At 51.7% G+C, this 18,056-nt stretch overlaps 1 protein-coding gene across 1 annotated transcript in view; it reads left to right on the top strand.

Moving 5' to 3' along the window:
• The window catches only part of Tmem61 (transmembrane protein 61), a 70,297-nt gene extending 61,173 nt beyond the window's left edge, over window positions 1-9,124 (top strand). The window contains exons 2-3 of the mRNA XM_036178584.1: window positions 3,719-4,093; window positions 8,893-9,124. Coding sequence (XP_036034477.1) covers window positions 3,719-4,093; window positions 8,893-9,124 — 607 coding nt within the window. The remainder of the gene's footprint in view (window positions 1-3,718; window positions 4,094-8,892) is intronic.
• The last annotated feature ends 8,932 nt before the right edge of the window (window positions 9,125-18,056 follow it).

The following is an 18,056-nucleotide window of genomic DNA, read 5'->3' as shown; positions in this document are numbered from 1 at the left end:
CTGCCGGACAGCAGCTGGGACACTGCAGGTCTCTCTCCATCTCAGTCTGTCTGGATGCTGGTGCTCAGATCCCTTCTTCCTCCTCTGACAGGAAGAGGGCTTTCTTCTCGCTGATTTGGACTGAACCCCGTGTCGTGGACAGGCAGGGCTAGAGTGTAGATGATTTCCTGATTCAATTCCCTCCCAGCTGAGGTGGAGTGCTCTTTATAGTGGGGGGCATTTAGGCAAGGAGACACTAGATAACCTGGTAGCATCTGAGCAGGGCCACCCTCTATGTAGTTCTGTGAACTCACGCCTCAGGTACAGCTCTCTGGGCTCAACTCCATAGCGTCTTAGCCCTGAGAGCCAGGATGTGAACTCCAAGGTGTGGGCCTCAGGAGCCTGCTCAGTCAAGGTCCCAGAGCTGACAGACTGACCACAAGGAGGGAGAGATGGACAAAGCCTCCCAGTTGGGAAAGGCCTCCCCATTGGGAAAGGCCTCCCCTGGCTGGAGGGAGATGGGTGCAGTCCCTGGGAAGGGTGATGCTTGTTTCCTTTTTGAACAAGGGTGAAGTGGGGACCCAGTCAGAGGAAGTAGCAGGTCTGGGAGAAAGTCCCAGACGGCCCAAGTTTGGGTGTGGGTAGGGACAAGGGGAGGCTGGAGAGCAGTGGAGGTGGGACCAGCTTGGCAGGTCCTGACTGAGTGCCAGGATGGGGTGGAAGTCTCTGGGGCTGGAGAGCTTCCTGTCTGGGCCCCCCCCCGGGGGGGGGAGTTAGAAGTCACACCCTCCATGACAGAGAGCCCTCCCTTCTCTCTCTATCAAGGCACAGGGGCTGGAGGCACACCCATGTAAGGGGTAGTGAAATGTCTGAAGCTCCTCAGAAACGGGAGTGGAGGGGTCCAGGGGCAGGACACACTAGCAGCCATTGTAGGGACTGGCCTGAGGCTGGGCACGCTAACTGCCATTCTCTGAAGCTGGGAGGAGGGCACCTTGTCAGGGAGAGCAGCCTGGCAGACACAGACTCATGGGCTGGTCTCAACTGCAGACATCTAAAACTATCTACAGAGACCCAGCTGTGCACGTACAAGGGAGCCTGAGTTAGGTTAGAGCTGCATCTAAATCCAGCCCTGACCAGCATCCCTGGGATATTACTGTGGTGAGTGTTAAGCAAGGGGACACCTGTAAAGTGCTTGGTATGGTGCCCAGTTGGGCAAATGCCCCCAGCACATGCTAGCCATCGACAATATGTATGTGGGCCAAGGAAGGACTGGGCAGAAAACCGCTCAATGGGGCTTGTGCTCGTCTCTGAGGGTGGGATTCATCCTGGCTTGATTTTGCTTCTTCATTCTCTTCATGATAATCCATTTTTGCTTTCCTGGAAAACAGAAAACATCCTGGGTGACTTCAAGTCTGTTTCCAAGTGTGTGCTCCTCAGATATGTGGATCACCACTGTACTTAGCTTTGGATGAGGACCTTCCCTGGTTTGGGCTATGTGGAATACTCACTCTCCTGCCCCATCCACCTGCCTTGGTTATGTTAGAGGTGGAAGGGACTGTCACCTTGTGAGGGCTGTAACATGCAGACCCAGGATTTCCTCTGCTGCCTTTTTTCCGTGTTTTCTCCAAGCTGGTTACTGCAGCCTTGTTCCCGCTGGCCCCTCCCTGTGGGTATGGGAAGGGTTTGGAATGGGTCTGTCACCTTTCCTGGCCTTGCCTTGATTGGAGGGAGGATGAACTTTCCCAGATGCTAATCCCAACAAAGAACGGCATTCCATGGCATCGCTGTATGTAGCTGGTGACTTCAGAAAACTCTTGTTTAGTTAGGGGACAAGTCAAGGAGGGGACAACTGGCGTGCTCCCAGAAGGCACAGGAGTCTTCAGAAGTTCCCCAAACAAGGGCCAAGCTGAGCTTTGCAGGGAGGTATGGGAAGTCACCATACGGAAGGATCAGGAGGAGGAGCAGTGGCTTAGAAGTGAGCTTTGGGGACCAGTGCCAGCCCCTTCTGGACTGCAGGGTCTGGGGCCAGGCTTGCTCCCTCTTTCAGTGATTCCCGTGAGTTCAAAAGAGCAAAACACGTGACTCCTCCCCTTCTGCCACACATCCATGCTGAGCCCAACTTAAAAGACAAAACTCTTTCAAATGTGTAGGGATATTCTGCTTGCATGTGTACGTGTGTTCCTTGTGCGTGCAGCACTCACAGAGGACAGAAGAGGGTATAGATCCCCTGCAGCTGCAATTAGAGACAGAAGAGGGTATAGATCCCCTGGAGCTGCAATTAGAGACAGAAGAGGGTATAGATCCCCTGGAGCTGCAATTAGAGACAGAAGAGGGTATAGATCCCCTGCAGCTGCAATTAGAGACAGAAGAGGGTATAGATCCCCTGCAGCTGCAATTAGAGACAGAAGAGGGTATAGATCCCCTGCAGCTGCAATTAGAGACAGAAGAGGGTATAGATCCCTGGAGCTGCAATTAGAGACACCTTGAGCTGCCACGTGGTGCTAGGAACTGAACCCAGGTTCTTTGGGAGAGCAGCTGGTGTTGTTGGTTTTTTTTTTTTGGTTTTTTAATTTTTTATTTTTTGAACTGAGGATCGAACCCAGGGCCTTGGGCTTGCTAGGCAAGTGCTCTACCACTGAGCTAAATCCCCAACCCTTGTTGGTTTTTTTTTTAAAATATATATTTATTTATTATAATGGATACAGTGTTCTGTCTGCACACCAGAAGAGGGCACCAGATCCCAATGTAGATGGTTGTGAGCCACCATGTGGGTACTGGGAATTGAACTCAGGACCTCTGGAAGAGCAGCCAGTGCTCTGCTCCGAGCCATCTCTCCAGCCCCCAGCTGGTGTTCTTAACCACTGAGCCGTCTCTCCAGCCCTAAACCCAACTTTTTAATGGGTTTATATTATTTCACCTAGGGGTCAGGACACAGTTCACGGGCTGATTTGTTAGGGTGGAGATGGCAGTCTCCTTCAGTGCTATGACTGTGGTAAAGACATCTGAGTAGGTGTCCTGGGAAAATCCCGCTCGATGGCACCACATCCATCTTCACACTGCTAGCACCATTGTTCACACTTGTCCCGCTCCCCATGACCCTCCATCTTTTGTCAAATGGAGACAAGAACTGGACCCCATGAGGTGGTGGCTAGGGGAGGAGAGGCAGAGCACAGCCAGCAAGCCCTGGCCTTTCCCAGCTGCTCACAGACTGGCCAGCGCAAGAACCGTCTACCCATCAGGCCAAGGGTGCTGAGGTTTATGTACAGTCCCGGATTAAATTTATTAGTGTATGATTTACTATATACTATTAAAATATATGATGTTATAATCACATATTAATAAATATACATTTATTAGGCTGGGCGGCAGTGGCACATCCCTTTAATCCCAGCACTCGGGAGGCAGAGGCAGGGCAGATCTCTGTAAGTTCGAGGCCAGCCTGGTCTACAGAGCGAGATCCAGGACAGGCACTAAATCAACACCTGGAGAGACCCTGTCTTGAAAAACAAACCAAAAAAAAAAAAAAAAACCCAAACAAAAAAATATACCTTTATTAGTATATAATTAAGCTCCTGCTGAAGTCCAGGTGCAGTGCTAGGAAGCTGAAACAGCTTGTCAGTGACCATCAAGTAGCCCTGCATGCATGGGTGTCGCCTTCACTTCCCAGGCGAGGGAACTGAAGTGTGAGTCAGAAGACTCCTCTGAGGTCTCGGAACTTTGTGCTGGCCCGTTTCTTCAGACTCTGTCTCTCCTGTGTGCAGACATGCAGCGTCAGAGGCCGGGGAGTGGCGTCCACGGTGCGCTACTGCATGACAGTCGGCGGCACAGTGGTCCTGGTGATTGGGACACTCTGCTTTGCGTGGTGGAGCGAAGATGATGCAGCTGTCCAGCCTGACTCGCTGGCCCCCACAGTGGGACATCCATCGCCCAAGATCCCTGTGGTGTGGCTCAGGTCTGTCAGCCTCCTCTGTTGCAGCCTGGGTGGCCTGCTTCTGTTCTCTGGCCTGCTTTGGTCCATCCAGGAAAGCACCAAGAGGTCGAGCCAGGGGGACCTGTACCAGCTCTCCAGAGGCCTGCACCACCTTGCTGTGGAGTCTTCTGAGAAGAGCTACAGGTTAGTGGGGCAGGGTGGGGACCACGGGTGACCACTACAGTCACACAATCCAGTGTTTGCCCAGCAAATTCTCATGCGATCCCTCCACTGGACATGGCCGTGGCCTGTGTCCTGAGGACATGGAAGCCCCATGGCAGAGGCAAATGACAACCCAAAGTAGTGAGAGCTATGTGAAGAGCGGACAGAGTCCTGTGGAGATGTGGAGAAACCTGGGAAGCCTTACAGGAGGAGGCTGCAGCAAAGCTCAGCAGAGATTCAGAGTCAAGAGCCTAGCATGGGAAGAGTCCTCAAGGCACAAGAGGGCACTGACCAGGACCAGGCACTATGCTGAGTGACTTTTCCACATCCCAGGTGACGTAGCCAGGATTTCTCCATTTGTGGAGGAGGAAACCAGACCCAGAGACCTTAGATAACTTGCCCACGGATACAGAGCTGTGTCAGAACTGTGACACACACACACACACACACACACACACACACACACACACACACACACACACACCCGTCCCCGCAGCCTTGCTGGGAACCAGTGTTCACCATAGCTCCCTGCCTCAGGAGGCACTGGGGACCATGAGGGAGTGATGTGTGGGCACAGCTCAGCCCAGTGCCCAGCACACAGTAGGTGTGCTGGAAGTGGCAAGTTTTCCTGACCTACTAAGGTGGTGGTGTCGGTGGGGCTGGGGTGGCGGTGGGGTGGCCATGGGGTGGGGGTGAGTGAGGCAGAAGCCCACGGTTGCATCAAATAGTTCTCTGCCGGTTTTGGTTTTTTCCATTGCTGTTATCCCCAGACTTTGAACATATTTTCTTTCTCATTTCCTTCCCTTTTTGAGACAGTCTTACTCTGTAGCCCAATCTGGCCTAAAACGTGTGATCCTCCTGTCTCAGGGGCTGGGATGACAGACATGTATTAACCTACCCAGCTTTTTAGCATGTTTTCTTAGAATACGATCCCCATAGATGTGCTGTGGTTTGTGTATGTGTGCTGTATGTGTACGTTTGTGTCTTATGTCTGGACCGGTTTTGCCCTGTAAGAAAGCTGAGTCATGCATGTCTCCTTGGGTACTTGTTTATTCAACAAAGCATCCAGTGGGCCTGGCTGCTACACGGGTTTTCTGCCCTCTGCCTCCTGGAACTTCTATGCCAGTGGGAACCGATGTTGCTGTTTGTGGAGGAGGGAGGCATGTCACACGCAGCTCACAGTGGTGTGAGCCTGGGGGCTGCAAAGCTTGTGGCCCTCTGTAACGTGTCTCCATAGGCACTGGTGTCAGTTCAGTAGGGGCTAGCCTGTGCTCTGGGGACCTGCCTGGATGTCTTCCTTCCCTTTGTCTGGTAGACAGTGTCTTCTCGAGTACCTTGCTATCGGCCCAGGGCTCCTTGAGGCTAGATTACAGATACATCCAACAGGTGCTACTTAGGCCAAGGGGCAGACCTCAGGTGGGGCCTGGTGGGACACACCCGTAGTGCAGCACTTGGGAGCTGAGATCCAGCCTTTGAGTTCCAGGTCAGCCTAGGCTGCAGAGTTGGACCATCAGAGGGAAGGACACCTTACCCAGACAAACTTTGCACTTCTCAGATGAGAAACTTGTCTCCGAGAGAGTGACCTACCAGCTCATAAAATGAGTTGGACTCTGACAGCCAGGCCAGGCCTGTCCTCCTGCCCCGCCCCGCCTGGCCCGAGCAGAGGTGGTGTTGTCTATACACACACTAGTATTGCCTCAACAGGGACCAGGCCACAGCTGCGGGTTAGGTGAGCTACTCCTAACCCCAGCCCCCTCCCCCCATCCCTGCTGCCAGGAAGCTGGAAGGGGCCCTTCCAGCTCTGAGACCCACGTTTCAGATTCAGAAGCTGGTGTGACTGGGTATGGAGGAAGCCTGCTTGTCTGATCCTGTCCCCATGGGAGGCACCTCACTCCCCGGTTGTAGAGTGTTTCTAGCCTGGTTGTGGCTAGAAAAAGGCTTCTCATCTGTTGGCTTGGGCAACCCTCTTTCCCTGTCAGGCCTTAATCCCCCCACTTAGTCACCTGCTCTCTCTGGCATCTGTCTCACACCGCTGAGCACCTACCACGTGGTGGGTCCAGTTCCGAGTATGGATAACACATCAGGAACGAGACAGACAAGACCCTACCCTAGAAGCTGGCAACTGTCAGTTCTGAACAGAGGCCCCTGTGGTCCTTCAGAGAGCACAGCAGACAGCGCCAGGCCTGCTCGGAAGGCCAACTCTCTGTCGCTGCTGTTCTGTTAGTTAGAAGCCCTGTGTCTGTGAATGTCCCCAGATTTCCCAAGTCACCCCTGATGCCTTATCTGTCAGTTGTGGCAGGAGGAAGAACAGACCTTCTGTACCACAGCTCGGCTGCTGTGATACCTGAAAAACAAAACCAGAAAACACTTCAAGGAAGGGTTTATCTGGGCTCTCAGTTGGCGGGTATATTCCATCATGGTGGGGAGAGGGCACAGTGACAGGGGTGTGAAGCAGCTGGCCATGTTGTGTCCATCATCAGGAGGCAGAGAGATGGACGCTAGTGCTCAGTTCAATTTCTTCTTTCTGTCTAGTCCAGGACCTTGGTCCAGGTGAAGATACACCACACAGTTAGGGTGGGTCTTCCCACTGTAAGTAACTTAGTTGAGACACTGTCCTACAGACATGCCCCGAGGTGTATTTCCTGAGTGATTCTAGACCTTGTCAAGTTGACAACCATCATTCCCCTCTCTCCCCTCGGATGCTGCAGGGCTTCTGTGACATGACCATGGTGCATGTGCATGCCATGAAGCAGGCACCCCTTAGCTTTCCCTGCTCTTCTTCATTGCGTTCTTGGTCTCTAACGGGCTTGAGCCTTGCCTGCTTATAGGGAGGGTGTAAGGATTAGGCCTGTTTTACGGAAGGGAGATGTGAGGATGTAGTTAGCTTGGGAGAGGTGTGGGGTGAGCGTGAGCTCTGCCATTAGAGGGGGCTGTCCACTTAGCTGTCCACTTCACTCAATCATCTGTGAGATGGGTGGGGCTTACTCCTGCCCCACTGGGTTTGGTCTCTCAACAGAAAGCCAGTGGGGCCAGCAAGGAGCCCGTTTCCTGCCCCGACGAGGCTGTCCTGGTCTCTGTGCATGAGACTACTTGGCAGGACCACCCCGCACAACCACAGAGCTCTGTGTCCGGAATGTACTAGGAGCCTGGGCATTCTTGTATTCTGAACTATGACCTTGGACAGTTAAGGTTGATGAGCCAACAGGCTACTGAGGTGACAGGCACAGGCTGGAGGGCTGTTGCACACCTGCCCTCTAAGCAAACTTCCTGCTCCGTGCTGAGTGCCTATGGTACCTGAGCCACACGTCCTGCTGGCTGCCACCTGCTGGCCTGGCTCCAAGCAGACCCAGAACCAGCTCAAATAATCTGGGGAGGGCAGGGCAAGTCTGGGCAGGATACAAGAAGGGAGAAGAGAGCTCTGGAGCCCTGTTACTCATATTCCTTTTAGGGCTGTTAGCCCTTTTTCCGCTTTTCCTCTTCGGCATCTGTGAATGACAACTCTTATCCCCATTCCACGGATGAGGAAGAAGAGGCCCAAAGAATGTAAGAACAGAACCCAGGCCACACAGCAATAGAGTTCAGTGTGCTGCCTCCAGGAACATAGCTTCTCAGCACCACCCCCTCACCCCCTTTCTTCTTTTCTGATTTGTTGAAACAGGGTCTTACTAGGCAGCCCTAGCTGGCCTTGAACTTGCTATGTAGCCCAAGCTGGCTTCAAACACAAATCCTGCTGCCTCTGCCTCTAGAACACTGAGATGACAGGCATGTATCACCAGGCTTGGCAGAAGCATTGCCCTCCTTGCAAAGCCTGCTGTGGGAGCTCAGAGGAAGGTGAGCACTGGTTAGTTCTCAACTGCAGGTCTCCTGGCTGGTCCCCAGCCCTCTTCTTCCATCTAAGCCAAGTTCAAATCCAGGGCCTGCACAGCTGCTGTGACCAGCAGGATGAGCCTGCCTCCTAGTGGCCTGCTGTGAGGGTGGCAGCCAGCTCAGAGCCCTGGGATGGGGAAAGGCACTATCTGGAGGTAGCCCACAGGGGCTCAGAAGCAGGACATTTGTCCTTGGAATCTGGCCTGCAAAGCTAGATCAGAGGGGCCTCTGAGCACCTACTCTTTACCTCACACCCCTGTTAGGTGATTCGGTTGCCTAGGTGCGAAGGGTGGGCTGGAAAGTCAGGGGTGGGCTACAATACAGAGTGAAAGAAGAGATTGACTTGGTAGGTAGTGAGCTCTCTCTCCCTGGAGGCATGCAAGGAGAAGCAATTACCTGGTTAACTTAACCATGTCAAGTCTCAAGCATCTAGATGGGCAAGTAAATTGAGGCCTCACTTTCTGCCCTGAGCATCACAAGTGTAACTTTACAAAGGATATTTCAGCCAGCTGGGAGTCTCTATGTCCATGGACCACCACTCAGTCTCAACAAACACCCCTAAGCACCTGTTCTCAGTGTTTAGACATTCATCAATCTCTGCCCCAAGAGACAGCCACACAGTGTCAGCACAGTGACAGAGAAGAACAGTGTGGAAGCTCAGGGGGGAACAGGAAGTGGGAACAGCTCAGAAAATGTCCCCTGGGAAGTCTCAAAGTGGCGAGTGGTGTCAACCCAGAGTGTGGGAAGGGAGCGGAGGTATTGTGAAGAGGAGGGGGAGCTGACGTTGGCAGGCTGCTCCAGCAAGCGTCATGAGAGCTGTGTGGACGTGGCCATGGTGACTCCTTTGTCTCCCTGTGACCATGCAGGAGAATTTTGAGCTGGTCCTGCTAACAGCTTCTTTCCTGTTCCCATAGACCTCCCAAGGAGGCTGTCATTCCCACTTACGAGGAGGCCATGTACTGTCCACTGGCTGAGGGTTCCCTGCAATCTCCTGTGCAGCCGGAAGAAGAAGACCTTCAGTGCCACGCCCAGGGGGATGCCCTGCTGCGGTCGCCATCCCTCTTACCCCCACCCAGCTACCAGAGCATCATGCTCGCTCGGGGGGCTGTTTCTGGTCCACGTGCTACAAGCTCCAGTCCAGATTGAACTCAGGCTTCAGGGGAGTTACAGGTCTCTCCAGCAGGCCCTGAAACTGGTACCTAAGCCACGAGCTTTGCTCAGGGCATCCTCCAGTGCTGGGTTCACAGCAGGCATTCAACAGAGCTCTGCTGCTGGGTGCTGCTTATGTATCTGTTGCTGTGTAATAGACGATCTTGATGTTAGTCGGCTTTAAATAAACCCCACTTTATTACATCTCACCCTTCTATGTATGGCTGGTTCCTATGGTTCTTCTCCTTATGAGGTATTGGGGACGCCATCATCAGGGTCCCAACCGAAATAGGACCTCCAAACTGGTGTGCTGGGACCCAGCAGCTGACAGCTGGGAGATTATGTGCAGTGAACACACAGAGGCAGAAGCAGATGCAGTCCAAATTTACACAACTGGTTTGTGGCCAATTGAACACAAACGCCAGTCTAAGCTCCCCTGAGCCCAGGTCCTACCCTGTACCACCATGGCAATGACTTCTTCTCCTGGCCTCAGTTTCCCCATTTGTGAGGTGGAGTTGGCATTTTATAGCAGCGCCAGCCCCCGCCTCAGAGAGCCTAGTGGGAGGACCCGTGGAGTGACAAGCAGCGGGAACTGAAAGCAGGACCACAGCCCTGGGCCGGAGGCCCTCACACTGCTGCACGTCTCAGAGCTGGTAGAGGAAAGCCTCCTCTACCAGGGGCCTCACTACTGTCCCTGAGTCTCCAGATGTGGCACCAATAGCAAACTTTCTCTCTAGCTGCATTCTGCCTGCTCCACTATGCCACCAACTGGTCCAGTTCTGTCCATTCCTAGCTGGTAGTTCCCAGCTCACCCTTGCCCCCCCCCCACCCTATCAGCTTGAGCTACAGATCACGAACTGGCAAATCAAATCCTTTTAACTCGGGCTGTGCTGTAAGGGACACACCACACCAGAGTAAGGGAGGCATATGTAGTCTGGGGTCACCTTTGCCCCTCTCCCAGGGACAGCGTCCTTCTCCAGTGTGCAGGCCAAGGGCCTGGAAGGCAGCAGGTGTCAGGGGTCAAGTTAAACCAGCTTCTCATTAGGGATGCCATGTCACCTCAGTCTCACTCAGGGGGACTAAGCGACGTCCCCAAGGCCCCAAGGCAGCAGGGACTCAAACGCTGGCGAAGGTGGGAGCCCCAAGGGGCCAGCGGGTGCTAGGCTAGGTCCTATCTCCTCCTCACCTGTGAAGGTCCTTCTTATTACAGGTGTGTGTGGGGGGTCCCCATGTGGGCAAGCAGCATGCGCAAGCTGAGAGGTCGAAGTGCAGTCAGGATGGGGCTCCCCGTCTGTGCTGGACCACAGTGTGGGGGGGGGGCGGGGGGGGGAATCACATTATCACTCTGCCGGTTTTCAGGCCTCTCAATGACAAGTCCGGGTAGGGCCTGGCTCCCGGCTCACTCGGAAAGGCAAAAGCCCTGACACAGTCTGGGCTGGAGAAGGCCTGCTCTGCATAGTAAACTTCCAGCTCCTACCAAAGACTTCTGCCCCTTGCTCTTTGTTCCCAGCCAGACCCTTGGGCCTGGGCACTTCCTGTCCTATCCTCCCCTCTGGAGTTCTGGCCCCTCCTTTCTACCCTTCTGTCACATTCTCCCTTCCCAGAGGTTTTCCTAGGCCACAAAGGAGTCTGGAGAGGCCTTGTCTCCCCTCTCTGGCGGTGACTTAGGTTGGGCCTGTATTAGATCCTCTGCAATTCCTAAGGGGTTTCCCCGAGTGAGGTATTTACCACAGGGCATAGAGCTAATGAAAGGCTGGTGTGAACAGGTTCTGTCTTGGCAGCAGCTGAAGGGCAGGTGGGGAGGGCTAGCCAGCCACAAAGGACTTTTCTGTCTCTCTCCACAATCTGTTCATCTGGCTCACGAAGGGACAGTGACTTGGTCAAGGTCACCAGCCTGAGGAGCCTGAGCTAATGCTCTGGCAATCTCACCAAGGCAGGGTGCTGTCCCTTTCTGGGCTGTAGTGGCCTGGCTGAGGAACCTGTGGGAGAAGCCAGCCACCCAAGGCAGGCCTCCCCCTGCAGCTCTGCATGGAACCTTCCTGGGCTTGTTTGCAGGCGATCCACCCACACTTGGATTAATCTTGATTGGCCACCAAGCCAGTGACAGCCAGACGTCAGGGGCCTTTGCGACTCAGGCTTTCCATACTTTTCCCAGGATCCTTGCAAGTGTGTGTTGCTTAGTGACCCCTGCCTGTCACTCCAGGCACTGTCCACCTTAAATCTGGCTTTCTAGAAACAAAGTGTGATTCCCTACACACACACCTCATGACCCCCTGGGATCCCCTGGGAACCCCTGGGACCCCCTGGGACAGAGGCTCCAGTTAGTTTCAGGAAAATGTCACCCCAGAAGTTTCCTGCCCATATATTCTTGGCCTCCTCAGTTCTAGTCCTTACACTTCATCTCTCCCTCTCTAATACCATCCAAGGAGTACCCTGTTCCAGACCCAGGGGACACAGAAGCGAACAAAACGCAGTCACCCTCGCCAGCCACTATAGTTTGGCTTTTAGTTAGAGACTTGGACAAGAGACAAAATAGATAATTTGTATAGTGTGATAGATGGTGATTAAGGCTGTGGAGCACACAGATTAGGAAAATTGGGGAAATTCCTTGGCTTCTGAAATCTAGAGAGTGGCCAGGGAAGATCCCACTAAGGTGACCGTAGGGTTAAAGACTTAGCAAGGGAGATAACCATGCAGCTATCTGGAGGAAGGTCGTCCCAGGCAGCAGGAAAAGCAGGTGCAAAGGTCCTGGGGTGTCTGTGCATATCAGGAAGATCGTGGAGCCAGAATGACCTTTGGGTGAGTGATGACCTGGAGGGGTGATGGGCAGGCAGTATGCAAAAGTGACCTATGGACTTATGGACCATCTCAAGGCTTTTACCCTAAGAAGACAGGTTGCTATTCCAGAGTTCTGAGCAGAGTAGTGACATGTCCATTTGTATTAGAAAGAGACTTGAGGGGTCAAGGGTGGAAGCAGAGTGATAAGGAGATGAGTGATTGGATTCTTGTTTATAGAAGGTAGAGTGTGGTGGTTTGAATATATGGCCTCATAGACGCATGTGTTTGACTGCTTGACCCATAGGGAGTGGTGTTATTAGGAAGTGTGGCTTTTTGGAGTAAGTGTGACCTTGTTGGAAGAAGTGTGTCAATGTAGGGGCAGGCTTTGATGTCTCATATGCTCAAGCCATTCCTAGAGTAGCACACAGTCTCCTTCTGCTGCCTGTGGATCAAGATGTAGAATTTTCAACAACCTCTCCAGCACCATGTCTGCCTGCATGCTGCCATGTTTCCTGCCTTGATGATAACAGACTAAACTTCTGAACTGTAAACCATCCCCAATTAAATGTTTTCCTTTATAAGAGTTGCTGTGGTCATGGTGTCCCTTCACAGCAATAGAAACCCAAACTAAGACAGAAGTTGGTACCAGGGACCAGGGTATTGCTGTGATAAGCCTGCCATGATTTTATTTGGAGGAATGTGGACTTTGGGAGTTTAAATTAGAAAAGCAGTTGAATACTTTAAGTGTGGCTTAATAGGCCATTCTGGTAGGAGCATGGAAGACAGTGGAGCTGAGGGTGACTTGAACTGTTGGGGGCCTTGCTCAAGAGCCTTCAGAGGAGAAGAATTCTAGTATGTTGCCTAGAGATTGTTCTTGTGATAGTTTGGTGGAAGAATGTGGCTGCTTTTTGTCCTTGTCTGAAGAGTCTGCCTGAAGCTAAAACGCAGTGATTTAGATTAATTCTGTTGGCAGAGGAAATAAAAAAACAGTCTAGTATAGACTGTGTTGTGCAGTTGCTAGTGTTAACTCTGATGAAGGTTTGTAATGAAAAGGAGCAAGCTGAGCAAGGAAAAATACAAAATGTGTGCATTGAGAAAAAGGGGCACCAGGAAGTGAGCTAAATCCTGTGTTCAAGGAGATAAACAGATTAAGAAATGGAATAAAGGGAGTGGTGACCTCTGGGCAAGACCCCACCCAGCTAAGCTTCCAATGTGTGAAAAGAAATTAAAGAACAGCTTAGATCCAGGTGTGGTGGTACACACCTTTAATGCCAGTACTCAGAAGGCAGAGGCTGACAGGTCTCTGAGTTCTAGGCCAGCCTAGTCTAAAGATCCAGTTTCAGGAAAGACAGCCAAGCTTAGGCAGTGAAGGAAACCGCTGCAAACAGAAAGCTAGTGAAGATGTAATTGAGTGAGGGGGTCATATTCCAGCCCCAGCAATCAGCGGAACTTGGCAGCTTCAGTCATGTGGTTCTGGCTTTAGAATCAAGGATAGAAAAAAGGGGTTGTGGAATCTTCTTCCATGACTAAGGAAAGCCTTTGGGGCTAAACATGTGGCAGGAGTATCCCTGCATGGAAGTCCAGAGAGGCCACTGTGTGAAGCTGTAAAGGTGAAGCCTAGATTGCCTTGGAGACCCCAAGATGCTGGAGATGCCAGAACCATAGGACACCTGCTGAGGCAAGCTGCTCATAGGGAGTGGAACGAGCTCAAGAGAGACAAGTGTGTTGCAGTCAACAAAGCTGAATGGAGTTGGATATCTGAAGATTATTTTGACATCAGACATGCAGAGGCAGTTTGGGGTTGCCCAGCTGGTTTTCGATCTTGCTTTGATCCAGTATTTCCTCACTATGCTCCCTTTCCTCCATTTTTGAATGACAGTTTATATCCTGTGTCATTATATGTTGGAAGTATGTGATTTGCTTTTTGATTTTGATTTTACAGGGGATTACAGTTAAGAGGTTTCATGAGACTCAGAAGAGACTTTGTACCTTTAAACAGGGTTGAGACTGTGATAGACTATGGAGACTTTTGAAATTGGACTAAATGCATTTTTGCAATATGATATGGCTACAAACCTATGGGGGCCTAGGAGTGGAATGTGGTGGTTTGACTAGGTTTGACTCCCATAGACTCACGTGTTTGGATGCCTGACCCATAGGGAGTGGCATTATTAGGAGGTTTGGAATTGGAGGAAGTGTGTCACTGTGCGGGTGTGGACTTTGAGGTCTCATATGTTCAAGCTATGGTCAGTGTGGCTCACAGTTGCTCCTGCTGCCTGAGGATCAAAATGCTGGATTCTCAGCTCCTTCTCCAGCACTATGTCTGGCTGCACACAGCCGTGAAGATAATGGATTAAACCTCTGAAAATGTAAGACAGCTCCAATTAAATGTTTTCCTTTCAAGAGTTGTCCTGGTCCTGGTGTCTCTTCACAGCAATAGCAACCCTAACTAATATGTAGGGTTAACAGGATTTGGGAGAGAAGATGTGGGGGTGGTGGCCCGGGAAGGACCTGGAGGCAGCTATGTGTAGCATGGGCTGTACAGGGTGAATCACAACCATGCCGAGCAGTCTTCATTCCATTGTTCTGGAGATGATGCAGCTGAGCATTCCATACCTGAAGCTGTGCCTGTCAGTATGGCAGGAGCCTAAACAGAGGAGGTGAGAACATGGTTGGTATCTGTTACTGACAGGCTCTGGCTTCTCAGGACGAGCTGAGCCTTGTCTTCATAGTCTTAGGTTTCTACTTGTGCTCAGTGTGTTCTTTTTTTTTTAAATTTATTTTATTATTATTAGGTGTTTTAATTTTATACATCAGCCATGGGTTCCCCTGTCCTCCTCCCTCCCGCTCCCACCCCCATCTTCCCCCCAGCCCCTTCCCTCCATTCCCATCTCCTCCAGGGCCAAGACTCCCCTGGGGATTCATTTAAACCTGGTAGATTCAGTACAGGCAGGTCCTGTCCCCTCCTTCCAGACTGAGCAAAGTGTCCCTGTGTAAGCCCAAGGTTCCAAACAGCCAGCTCATGCACTAAGGACAGGTCCTGGTCCCACAGACTGGATGCCTCCCAACAGTCGTCTTGGAACTCTCGTCCAATAACTGATGGAAGTGGATGCAGAGATCCTCAGCCAGGCCCCAGGTGGAGCTCCAGGTGTCCAACTGTCGAGAAAGAGGAGGGACTGTAAGAGTGTGAATTGTTGAGCCCAAGACTGGAAAAGCACAGGGACAAATAGCCAATCGAATGGAAGCACATGAATTATGAACCAACAGCTGAGGAGCCCCCAGCTGGATCAGGCCCTCTGGATAAGTGAGACAGTTTAATAGCTTGCTCAGTGTGTTCTATCTTTGAGTATCTTGTAGGGCAGCTCACTACCAGGATTCCCAATTCCTTCAGGCATGTTCAACTTTTTGACTTGCAATACATGCTGTTATTCACAAAGTTCACACTGAGAACAGGACAACTGAGTTAGAAAAAAACAAAAAAAAACAACAACAGCAAAAGAGCAGCGTGGAAAAAGTCTCATGTCTTAAGTAAATTTACAATGTTTTTTTTTTTTTTGTTTTTTTCTCGAGACAAGGTTTCTCTGTGTAGCTTTGATGCCTGTCTTGGATCTTGCTCTGTAGACCAGTCTGACTTCACGGAGATCTGCTTGGCTCTGCCTCCTGAGAGGTGGGATTAAAGGTGTGTGCCACCACTGCCTGACAGTTTTGTGTTTGGCTGCATTTGTAGTTACTGGCCACAGGTTGGACACGCCTTCCAGAAGAAAGCACTTCACACTTGACCACTGACTCCTAGACCGCTCCTGCCGCTCCTACTTTTTGGTGCAAGGAAGGTCTAAACCAGAGTGGCCTCAGGTGTGTGAGGGCAGGCCACCTTATGGCCATTTAATTCTTGATTCCAGAGGTAACTACTAGGTATCTGCCCCCCTCCCCCCCAAAAAAACAAACAAACAAAACAAAACAAAACAAAAACGCGTGGCCGAGCGGGGATCCTTTAAGACCAGGAATGCGTATGTGCTTGCTCTCTTGGCAGTGCTGTGGATCAAGGCAGAACTGCGTTGGACCTCATTTCACCCTTCCTGGATCCTGCAACCAAATCCCTTATGCTTTTGTGAATTAACCCAAAATAAATCCCTTTGATTATCAGATAAACTCCGTGGAATTGCCTCTTTACTGACTTATCTCTTATTCATTGCTACTACAAGAGCAAACAAAGAAAGAAAAAAAAATCAGCAGAGGGCAGAATGCCCAGACCTCTCCAGAATGTCCAAAAGCCAGATCCATTTACCTGGGCTCTGCGGCATTAGGGAAGATCTTGGCCCATCTCTGTCGCTCTTCAGGCTTGGTTCCCTTATCTGAGAAGTGGGCATGGCAACTCTTCCACGTGTACCTGGGGCTGGATGTAGAGGTTGTGACCACAGGCCTGACAGCACCAGGCCAGACAAACCACAAGGCCAGCAGGGGCACGAGAAGCTTCTGTGGATGTGGCAGAGATTCATCCTCTGGTTCCTAGGACCATATCACCTTGGTCTCACTGGGCCTCATCCTTTTTTTTTTTTTTTTTTTTTAAGATTTATTTATTTATTATGTATACAATGTTCTGCCTGCTTGCACTCCAGAAGAGGGCACCAGATCTCATTACAGATGGTTGTGAGTCACCATGTGGTTGCTGGGAATTGAACTCAGGACCTGTGGATGAACAGCCAGTGCTCTTAACCTCTGAGCCACCTCTCCGGGCCCTGGGCCTCGTCCTTTTTACAATGGGTACTAGCTGGGCTGCTCTGCATTCCTGGCCTCTCTTGTCTCCAAGTCTCTTTGAGATGATTCTAATGTCTCCCTAGAGGTCCCCGGCCAGTTACAATCTCAAATGACTTTCCTTCCACTACATCACTTCCCAGTACCAGACCGGGAGATGGACTAACGGCCACTTACAATCCACAGGCAACAAAACTCAAGTCCACTGCTTACGTTCACCCTGGGACTGGAGGTGACCAGAGACTGGGCACCTGGGCAGTTTTCTCAGGGTGACTGTTCCCAGTTCCTCTACACACTGTGAAGTCAGCTGGACAGAGCTGAGGGACAGTGATGGCAGGAGACAGAGATTGCAGGACCCTCTCTGGGAAGGGACCCCATGGCCAGGCATGCTCAGAGAGGTGCATGTGTGAGCACAACAGGGCACAAGGGACCCACACAGCCCATATAGGAAAGTCTCTGAGTGCAGGGGTTCAGGGAGCTCACTGGGAGCCCTGATGTTGCACAGGTCACTCACAAGAACTCCACCTGTCACACTCTGGGTACCTGTGGTGACTCTGGGTCTCTTCAGTGGCAGCAACTGAAGCAAATCTGACTTCCCCTTCAGCCATATCAGAACCAGAAGTCCTCCCTTAGACTGCCATGCTTAGGACAAAAGCTTTCCAGGTGGGGGACAGATGAAGTAGATGTTAGTCAGTCAGTCAGTCATACCTGCAGGGCCACTGGCTCACCCCGTCCTGGCCCCCTGTGAAAAGCAGGGCTGGGCTAACTGTGAAATATGAAAGGGGTGTGGGAGGTAAGGCCTGGAGCCAGCTCTGGTTCTGGGAAAGGCTACTATTACCCCCTGATTTATAGAGGAGGAAAGTGAGAAAGGGCCAGCTGGTGAGCAAGGTCGTGCACCACACAGCTGGAGACGCAGATCCAAGAACATTGTGGGCTTTGATCCCGGAGCCTGCCCGTGTTCTTACCTACACTGTGTTTGACAAGGCGCATGTTAGTGAGACAGGCAGCCTCTGGGCTCCAGTCCCAGCTGCCCCGTCACTATTTGTGACTTTGGGCAAGTGACTTGTCTATGCCCCGAGTCCTCATTTGTGAAGTGGCACCTGTCTCCTTAAATGAACTCAACAGAGACAGATCTAGGATGGTGACCATTCAGTGGGTACAGCTATTCCTGTTGAGCCTAGATGATCAGGTGTCCTTGAGAAAGGGTGTCTTTAGGTGTCTAAACTGTCAGGCTGTGGGTTCTGGATGCCGCCATGGCCCCACCCGGGCTTCCCAGAGCTGGGAGGTGCAAAGCCTAACTGGGCTCAGCTCCACCATAGGCAAATGAGATGACATCAAAACCATGGCTGGCCCAGCCCCTGTGACCTCCCCCAGCCCTCCCCTGCCTGTGTCCCATGCC

This window comes from Onychomys torridus, chromosome 2, assembly GCF_903995425.1.
Source record: "Onychomys torridus chromosome 2, mOncTor1.1, whole genome shotgun sequence".
NCBI lineage: Eukaryota > Metazoa > Chordata > Mammalia > Rodentia > Cricetidae > Onychomys > Onychomys torridus.
The sequence above is the reverse complement of the archived record's forward strand: the minus strand, read 5'-3'. Positions and strand labels throughout refer to the sequence as shown.